Genomic DNA, 10,569 nt, shown 5'->3' on the forward strand with positions numbered 1-10,569 from the left:
GACTGGCGCTCGAGCCTAGCTATTTAGCACTGTAGTTGGAGGAAATGCCAATGCAGAACCCGTAGCTTCCGGGAAGGTAAGGCCAGCTCCCTGGGTTAGTGGGTTGGTGTCAGGCCCTGCGAGCCAGCCGTAAAAAACACTAGCACCGGAAAATCAACAAGAGAAGAATGCGAACCGATACCAATGGCGACGACCACAGCGACGAAAAGGGACTTGCGATTGGAAGCTCGGTACGTGGAACTGCAGATCTCTCAACTTCATCGGGAGCACCCGCATACTCGCCGATATACTGAAGGACCGCGGGTTCGGAATCGTAGCGCTGCAGGAGGTGTGTTGGACAGGATCTATGGTGCGAACGTTTAGAGGTAATCATACCATCTACCAGAGTTGCGGCAACACACGTGAGCTGGGAACAGCTTTTATAGTGATGGGCGACATGCAGAGGCGCGTGATCGGTTGGTGGCCGATCGACGAAAGAATGTGCAGGTTGAGGATCAAGGGCCGATTCTTCAACATTAGCATAATAAACGTGCACAGCCCCCACTCCGGAAGCACTGATGATGACAAAGACGCATTTTACGCGCATCTCGAACGCGAGTACGACCGCTGCCCAAACCACGACGTCAAGATCATCATAGGTGATTTGAACGCTCAGGTAGGCCAGGAAGAGGAATTCAGACCGACGATTGGTAAGTTCAGCGCCCACCAGCACACGAACGAAAGCGGCCTACGACTCATTGATTTCGCCGCCTCCAAAAATATGGCCATACGTAGCACCTTTTCCCAACACAGCCTCCCTTATCGTTACACCTGGAGATCACCACAGCAGACGGAATCTCAAATCGACCACGTTCTGATTGACGGACGGCACTTCTCCGACATTATCGACGTCAGGACCTATCGTGGCGCCAACATCGACTCCGACCACTATCTGGTGATGGTCAAACTGCGCCCAAAACTCTCCGTCATCAACAATGTACGGTACCGGCGACCGCCACGGTACAACCTAGAGCGACTGAAGCAACCGGATGTCGCCTCAGCATACGCGCAGAATCTCGAGGCCGCGTTGCCAGACGAGGGCAAGCTCGATGAGGCCCCTCTAGAGGACTGCTGGAGTACAGTGAAAGCAGTAATCAACGACGCAGCCGAGAGCACCATCGGGTACGTGGAACGGAATCGACGGAACGAATGGTTCGACGAAGAGTGCAGAACGGTTTTGGAAGAGAAGAATGCAGCGAGGGCGGTAATGCTGCAGCAAGGGATTCGATAGAACGTGGAACGTTATAAACAGAAGCGGAAACAGCAGACCCGCCTCTTTCGGGAGAAAAAGCGCTGCCTGGAAGAAGCGGAGTGTGAAGAAATGGAACTGCTGTGCCGTTCCCAAGAAACACAGAAGTTCTACCAGAAGCTCGAAGCATCCCGCAACGGCTTTGTGCCGCGAGCCGAAATATGCAGGGATAAAGACGGGGGCCTCTTGACGGATGGACGTGAGGTGATCGAAAGGTGGAAGCAGCACTTCGATCAGCACCTGAACGGCGTGGAGAACGTAGGCACGGGAGCCCAAGGCAACGGAGGAAACGACGACGCCAGTGCAGCGGAGGACGGTAATGAACCAACTCCCACGCTGAGGGAAGTTAAGGATGCCATTCACCAGCTCAAAACCAACAAAGCAGCTGGTAAGGATGGTATCGCAGCTGAACTCATCAAGATGGGCCCAGAAAAGCTGGCCACCTGTCTGTATCGGCTGATAGTCAGGATCTGGGAAACCGAACAGCTACCGGAGGAGTGGAAGGAAGGGGTAATCTGCCCCATTCACAAGAAAGGCGACCATTTGGAATGTGAGAACTTCAGGGCGATCACTATTTTGAATGCTGCCTACAAAGTGCTATCCCAGATCATCTTCCGTCGTCTGTCATCTAAAACGAATGAGTTCCTGGGGAGTTATCAAGCTGGCTTCATAGACGGCCGGTCGACAACGGATCAGATCTTTACCGTACGGCAAATCCTCCAGAAATGCCGTGAATACCAGGTCCCAACGCATCACCTGTTCATCGACTTCAAAGCGGCATACGACAGTATCGACCGCGCAGAGCTATGGAGAATCATGGACGAAAACGGCTTTCCTGGGAAGCTGACTAGACTGATAAAAGCAACGATGGACGGTGTGCAAAACTGCGTAGGGGTTTCGGGTGAACTATCCAGTTCATTCGAATCTCGCCGGGGACTGCGACAAGGTGATGGACTCTCATGCCTACTCTTCAACATTGCTCTGGAAGGTGTTATGCGACGAGCCGGGCTCAACAGCCGGGGAACGATTTTTACAAAATCCGGACAATTTGTGTGCTTTGCGGACGACATGGACATTATAGCCAGAACATTTGGAACGGTGGCAGAGCTGTACACCCGCCAGAAACGCGAAGCAGCAAAGGTCGGACTGGTGTTAAATGCGGCTAAGACAAAGTACATGCTGGTAGGTGGGACTGAGCGAGATAGGACAAGCCTTGGCAGCGATGTTACGATAGACGAGGATGTTTTCGAAGTGATAGAAGAATTCGTCTACCTCGGTTCCTAGCTAACGGCTGGCAATAACGTGAGCCGTGAAATACGAAGGCGCATCATCAGTTGAAGTCGTGCCTACTACGGGCTCCAGAAAAAAACTGCGGTCAAAAAAGATTCACCCCCGCACCAAATGTACCATGTACAAAACGCTAATAAGACCGGTGGTTCTCTACGGACACGAGACATGGACCATGCTCGAGGAGGACATGCAAGCACTCGAAGTTTTCGAGCGACGCGTGCCAAGGACGATCTTCGGCGGCGTGCAGGAGAACGGTGTGTGGCGGAGAAGGATGAACCACGAGCTCGCTGCACTCTACGCTGAACCCAACATCCTGAAAGTGGCTAAAGCTGGACGGATACGGTGGGCAAGGCATGTTGCAAGAATGCCGGACAACAACCCTGCGAAGTTGGTGTTTGCTAACCATCTGGTTGGTACAAGAAGGCGTGGAGCACAGAGAGCACGATGGGCGGATCAGGTGGAGCGTGATCTGGCGAGCGTTGGGCGTGACCGACGTTGGAGAGCTGCTGCTGCAAATCGAGTATTATGGCGGCAAATTCTTGATTCAGTGTTATCATGAATTTCATGTTGAACTAAATAAATGAAATTAAGTGAATGAATGTTATACATATGTATTGAAATGTCTCAACTTTCAATTGATGCAAAAAATTTGAAAATCGGTGGTTGCCAATATAGTGACAAACAAGTTTTGGTATAAAAATTAAAAATGACGGCCAAAATCAATATGGCCGACCCAACTTTTTATAACTGTAAAGAGTAGCTCTATCTTCCCTCTTTTCAACAACATTTCGTTTTGAGGTGGTGTTGCGGGGGGCAGAAAGAAATTCCTCACCGGGTTTGTAGCAGCACCAACTGAGTCTGGTGTAGTGTAGCTTTAAATTACAAAAATAATCATTTATTAGTTTTGATTCACAGTTCATGTAACATACGCATCTTACACTTTCGGTGTTCCAATCACTTTAGATCTAACTCTAAACTGCACTCCCAACGCAACTAAGCTAAGTTCGAACTGTAATTGAAACTTTAATTACTTGGCTGTCCTAATGCATGACAACTACCTCTTACTTCGTGATTAATAGTGATTTTAATTGCACGATATTAGATCTTAGGCTTTAGGACTTCTAACCTCTTTTGGGAACTGTAAGAATTCAATTTTAATTAAGTTTCAAATTCTAGATAGGTTTTAATAAATTCTACACTAACTTTTGTAAACTAGTAGTAGCAACTACGATTTTCCAATTAACAAAGGTAATTTAACAATTTTAACTTTATCTCGACACTTTTAGCGGTATACGAACGTTCGCTCATTAGGCTGTCTTCGATCTATCTCATTCTTGCCAGTCATCTCGCGCTGACCGATCAAACGGGTGGTTCAGCTTCGGTTGCACCAGCAACGGAGGACATGGACCAGTGTTCCCAGCAGCAACAGGTGGTTTTTGGAGAAATTTAGTTATAACGAGTTATAACGGTTCAAATGAGCCACCATTTGACCAAAATCGAGGGGTCTGCAAAAATTGTTGTGGCTCTAACTAACGAGGGGTAAATCAAATTGAGTAACCAAATGCATTTCCCTTACTGTTTTGGCAAGAACTTTCACAAAATCGCCACCTTAAGCATTTTTAAAGACAAGGTGTAAATAGTGGGCCGGTCTCAGCGAGAATTACTCAGCTAGAAATTTGTACATTTGTTTAAAAAAAAACGTAATCCCTTTAACACCGTAGAACTCTGGTTGTTCATAACAACGTCTCGATGAACAAAGTGTAGTACAGGCGGTTAAGAATAGATAGTGCCCCCTTTTAACCAGTAATTTATACATGTTAAAAACTGCATACAAGAAGCTTAAAATACACAAAACGGCAACAGATATTAACGATGAACGGTAGACAGTTCCACTTTTGAAACAGGCCAAATACAAAGGGCCGAAACGGCGGGCAGAACAAAACATTCCATTTTGATCCCCTACTTAGACTGCGAGAACCAGAAAAAATCGAAAGAATTTCCCAGTCGAATCTTAACTTCGTGTGATTATTTTTTTTACGATAAGGCTGATACAAATTTAATTTTGACTTTTTGTCTCCCCCCCCCCCCTTCAAAAATTTTTGGCTGGATTTTGCATTTTGAGGGGGCAGACAAAAAAATATTTAGCAAAATATCGGGTTTTGCTAAAAATTCTTAAACAAATTCGATGACTTTTTAATATTTTTCAGATTAAATGCTTTATTATTTTTATCCCCCCCCCCCCCCTCAAGCAACCAAAGAATGGTGGGACAAACAAGTGAAATAAATATTTGTAACGGCCTAAGGGCGTTACAAATATTTATTTCACTTTTTGTTTCATAAGTCTTTGGCTCGTTGAAGGGTGCGAGGGGGCTTAAAAATAAAAAGCATTTAATCAGAAAAATATTTAAAACTCATCGGATTCGTTAAGGAATTTCCGGCAACACCCGATATTTTGATAAATATTTTTTGTCTGCCCTCTCAAAATGCGAAGTTCAGCCAAAAATTTTTGAAGGGGGTGGGGGAGACAAAAAGTCAAAATTAAATTTGTATGAGCCTAATCGCTGCGTAATTTTATTGGCTAAATTTTGTTGTGCCTGTGCGCATACCTTATTAGACGCTGTCCATAAACTACGTGGACTAATTTTGCCCATCTCAGACCATTTCCCTAAAGTAGGCTTTTTCCGATCCTCATTAATTTAGTTTGCTTTTAATTTCCAGAAAAGTTACGGATTACAGTGACGATGAAATACACGAGATGCGAAAGCTGAAGCAGCGCAAAGCAGCAAGGTAAAAAAAAACTTCATTCAGTTAGTTTTGCTTCACTTATTGTACACAAAACGACACTCAACTTTTGCAAGATATTATCACAACCGTTTCAATTCATTATACAAATGCCTTAGGAACACGCTTATCCATATTCACAGAACAGCAGATGGTAAAACACGTTTACAAAATGAAAATAGTTGCCAGTTTCAGCTAAGAGAATACGGGATTCTAACATAAGACTGAAAACACATAAGGCTGGATTCTTGGTTGGATTGGACGTAGAAAGGTGAAACAAAGGAGTCATAGCATAACGATAAAATAACAAAATGCTAAACATTGAAAAAGGTTCTTCAAGAAAAATACCTTTTTCCTTACTTTTGAAAAGTTCATTTACACATAATAAAAAGCAATATAATTCTTTTCTGAAGATATCATGCGTAATTAAACAACTTTTAACCTAGCTTTTAACTTTGTTTTCTTTCATTCCCACAACTCTTCCGGCATCGTCGTGGTCGTGCGATATGGTGGCTCCATCACGTGCGACTTCACGACCTCACGACCAATCAAAGTCTGTCGGCAAAAACACGCAAAGACACCGGCTACTCGACGGCCAGCAGCCAAACGACGGCCGAGCAGAAACATTTGCGCAAAAAAGCAGCCGGAAAACGTTCGGTGGAGGAGGTGGACGACGAGGTGGCACTGGAGATGGGAACGGCACGACGGGGCGGTGGAAAGAAAGGAAGCTATCAGAGAAAGTTAATGACCAGCAGCCAGGAGCGCGAAGTGGACGGTGACGGTCTGGAGGAGCTGGAAAATGAACGGAAGCGGTCACGCAATCGAAAGGATGGCGGGAGAAGCGGTGATAGGTGGGTAAAGCTATACTTATATACTAGTATGCCTATAGCTGAACGGATTAGATTAGGTAGGGCGCTGTGTTTAATTGATGACGTTCATAACAGGAAGTGGTCGTTGAGATCAATCTAAATAAAACCTACATAGAGCAGGCAGTCAATCAGGCTAAGGCCGGGGTGGCCTCTGCTGTACATAATAGCCGTCTCCATTCCACTCGGTTCATGGCAGTTTGTCTCCAGTTCCGCACTCTGCGTAGGGTTCGCAGATCGTCCTCCACTTGGTCGACCCACCTAGCTCGCTGCGCTCCACGTCTTCTTGTACCGGTCGGATGACTCTCGAGAACCATTTTAGTCGGGTTGCTATCCGACATCCTGATGACGTGACCCGCCCACCGTAGCCTCCCGATTTTCGCGGTGTGGACGTTGGTTCTCTCAGCAGCTGATGCAGCTCGTGGTTCATTCGCCTTCTCCAAGTCCCGTCTTCCATCTGCACTCCGCCGTAGATGGTGCGCAACACCTTCCGTTCGAAAACTCCAAGGGCGCGTTGGTCCTCTGCACGTAGGGTCTATGTTTCGTGCCAGTAGAGGACGACCGGTCTAATCAGCGCAGCGTTTTGTAGATAGCTAACTTCGTGTTACGGCGAACTTTATGCCATCGTAGAGTTCTGCGGAGTCCAAAGTAAGAACGATTTCTTGCCACAATGCGCCCCTGAATTTCTCTGATGGTGTCGTTATCGGCGGTCACCAGTGAGCCCAAGTACACGAATTCTTCAACCGCTTCGATATCATCACCGTCGATAGAAATTCGGGGTGGCGGGCGCTGTGATTCCTCCCTGGAGCCCTTTGCCATCATGTACTTTGTCTTCGACACATTAATGACTAATTCGATTCGCCTGGCTTCACTCACCAAGCAGCTGAACGGACTTCGTGAAAATCGTTCCACTCGTGTTTATTTCCGCTCTGCTAATTACACCCTCTAACGCAATGTTGAACAGCAAGCTTGAAAGACCATCACCTTGTTGTTTTTCAACCGGCTATCCTAGATCTGTTGCCGTGCCACCTTCGGTGCTTGCAACGTGGCCATTGAGGTGCTCATCGTAATGCTGCCGCCACCTCTCGACCACCTCACGCTCGCTCGTGAGAATATTCCCGTGATTATCTCGGCACATGTCGGCTTGTGGCACAAAGCCTCTGCGCGAGCGGTTCAGCTTCTCGTAGAACTTCGTGTGTCCCTAGCGCGGTACAGCTCTTCCATCGCTTCGCGATCTCGTTCTTCCTGTTGGCGCTAATGAAAAAGGGGTCTTTCAAATATGACGTCCTTCGGTGGAGGGGGGAGGTATGTCTGAGAAAGTGAGACACTCCATGTATTAGGAATACGAAAAGGCGCGACAGAGGGGGGAGGGGGTCTGAAAATCCTGAAAAATGATGGACGTCATAGTTGAAGATACCGAAACGATCTAACGCAAAATCTCACTTTAATTTGAGATTCCGCACTTCATCTTCGTACTTTCAACTACGTTTTTCACATTTGATTTAAATACAATGAGTAGCAGATTTTAGGAAACGGTTGATGAAGCATTCTCCAAGTTGAAATTTGGGAATTCCACATCCTTTACTCAAACCTCTAACACAAACAAATTTCCCCTTCCCTTATTCCACGCAGGAAAAAGCAACACTCAAGTGGTCACCGAAACCGTCATCATGGGAAAAAGTTATCCGAAGATAACGTCTACGATAGCAAGGAGAACATTCGCGACCATGATGACGACGATGATGATGATGCCGATAATGGCATAGTTGACAAAGCCGGCGGAAGACATCACCACCATGGCGGCGGTAGCGATGAAAACGATACTAGCGAATTCGAAATCATTCACGAGAAGAGCCGCGGTGACAAGACCAAGCGGACGAAGCGGCATCGGCGAGGATCTGCGTCGAGTGCCGGGTCTACGTCTGGCTCCTATGAGTAGATTTGCTGCCAGAACGGCGGTGCCTCGGAAGTTGGATTTAGGTGGGTGAGAAAGTTGTATCTTAATATTTTAATGGCTACATCGTTGCTTTACTTTAGCATCGAGTTCCAGAAAGAAGCCAAGCTGCAGAAGAATTCCATTTTTGTCCGGCTTGAATGGTGTTCTTTTTGTTTTTTTCCATAAGTTTAGAGTTCCCATGTGTTCCTACACCACATGCAATCTATCTGTTGCAGCCGTCTACAAAGTTTCTACATTTACCTAGATGCCTACTGAACATTGTTTATTTATATTTATTTTTTTCTGACATCTCACTACAGCCCTTTTAGCCCTTTGAAGCGCTTTTCGTGGCCATTGCAGATGCAGGGTTTTGGCGCAGGCTTGTGCCACACAACATTGAAAATTGCGTAAAACCTCTGCATATTGTTCCGATTCATGCTTATACCACTCCCTGATTGAATCGCATTCAACTAGCATCTAACTTCCTGCGTCATTTTTCTCGTTCGTCACTTGTTCACATTCCTTGCCCCAATATCATCAAATGTTAAGGACAGACTTTTTAGAATCCCAAAATGGCCGCCACAATGGCCGACTTTGGCACCTACTCACGATTTTCAGGGCACAAATCACTTCGTAAACAAAACCAGCGCACCTGATCTTCTTATTTTAAGCCTGTTGCGAGTGAGCAAGAACAGAATAATGAAATGCACTGTTGTGTGAAGCTTGCTTCTTGAGATTTGTGCGTTTGAAGTTCTGAGGCACCGTTGACGCGGGATTTCAAGACGTTTGTCCTTAAGTGTATACTGTATATCTCCTGAAATGATACCTTAAATCAGAATTTGTTCCAATCAGTCATTAGTGTGTGTTTTTTTTTTAGATTTGCCCGGCTGGAATCGCCGTTTGTAACAACTTGGAACCAAAGAGGACAGTAATGACGACGAAGATGATGATGGCGACGATGACTGCTCTTGTGTAGTAAAAAGGACCATCGAGCGGTAGTAACAGTTTTTTTTTGCTGGCTGGCAGAGGCCGACCAAGGACCGGAAGTAACGTCGGAAAGCATATTATTGCCGTCAAAAGTTGCGTCGAGTAGTAGTCTTTATTTCGAATGACGACGACGTCGAAGACGCGACAAGATGATGAGTTTTGTGGATTTGCTTCGGATGTTTGTTGTGTGCCTAATAAATTTGTGGCTCCTTTGAAAGAAACCAAGGATGGAATTTGAGGACGCCGCACGGCTGGATGGCTGGCCGATGGTTGTGGCTGTACGGTTTTAATGAACACAAAAAAATAGATACCGTCGAATTTGTTAGGTTAATCCAGGTTAATTAAAGCTTTATTAAAATTTGCATTGTTGGAAAAAGAGTAATAAACAGCAATAGCGTAAACAACTGACTCTCAAAGGCATTTGCAATGATATAAACATCACATATCCAACTAATTAGTGCAATAGGCGAGTCAATTGGCTATTAAGTGCTCGTTGTTTGTAATGAATGATCAAAGCATATGACATAAATAATTATTATATTGCTGGGACGGCTCATTGCACCACATATTAAATTAGTTTACCAACTCACAACTCGAACCACCCACCACCACAATCTAATTGACAGGATGTCATATGCAGCTGACCCACCTAGTCCCATCTAGTCCAGCCAATGAGGCTATTATTGCTGCTGTGACGGAATGCTTGACCCGGGCAGGCTTGTCACCTGCCAGTTTCCACACGGTATTAGCTTTTACAATGATGTAATCTCGTCAGGAAATCCTGCTGCTGCTGCTATGCATGTGTAGTTATATGGTAAAGTTTGATGCCCTAGTGAGCTGGCCGTTCAAAAATGCCATAGACAGACGCGGCAGCTGGGTTCTGTTGAAGTTTAAAACTTTTCTATTCTATGGAAGTAATTATTATTAATTATTTCGATGCATATATTTCCATGGTATAACATGGTCGGTCAATTACCAGTAATAATGCTTCAGTGCTATAGATCTGATCATATTATCATACTATATAATTAGGAATGTATTTGGTCTGCAAAACAGTGGGACGACAACGTAGCTCTGTTTACAACAAATTCTTACCTCAACGCTAAGATTTGCTTAGCTTAGCTTAGCTTAAACAATAGAAATACACTAGAACTCTAATGGCGCTGTAGTCACTTTTCTAAATAAATTATTTCAATAACTTTAATTGCAATAATTCACTATTTTCAAGTGTCCTTCTTGTAGAGGATCTTTTGTTTTGGTAAACAAAATTAACTTGACACTTCTAGTACCGCTGCTGACGCTGTAAGGGCATGGCAAACTAGATGTTAGTCACACGAACAGTCACGACATTGAACTTCTGTGGCTAGTTATTCTACTGCTTAGACTGACTGCACATATCTATGGTTGCTACACGGAGACAA

At 45.3% G+C, this 10,569-nt stretch overlaps 1 protein-coding gene across 1 annotated transcript in view; it reads left to right on the forward strand.

Moving 5' to 3' along the window:
• LOC109404426 (transmembrane protein 26) overlaps window positions 1-9,444 on the forward strand; it is a 37,264-nt gene extending 27,820 nt beyond the window's left edge. The window contains exons 4-7 of the mRNA XM_029871980.2: window positions 5,297-5,365; window positions 5,914-6,210; window positions 7,858-8,205; window positions 9,039-9,444. Of these exons, the coding sequence (XP_029727840.2) occupies window positions 5,297-5,365; window positions 5,914-6,210; window positions 7,858-8,164 (673 nt within the window). The 3' untranslated portion in view covers window positions 8,165-8,205; window positions 9,039-9,444. The remainder of the gene's footprint in view (window positions 1-5,296; window positions 5,366-5,913; window positions 6,211-7,857; window positions 8,206-9,038) is intronic.
• The last annotated feature ends 1,125 nt before the right edge of the window (window positions 9,445-10,569 follow it).

This window comes from Aedes albopictus, chromosome 3, assembly GCF_035046485.1.
Source record: "Aedes albopictus strain Foshan chromosome 3, AalbF5, whole genome shotgun sequence".
NCBI classification, from domain to species: domain Eukaryota; kingdom Metazoa; phylum Arthropoda; class Insecta; order Diptera; family Culicidae; genus Aedes; species Aedes albopictus.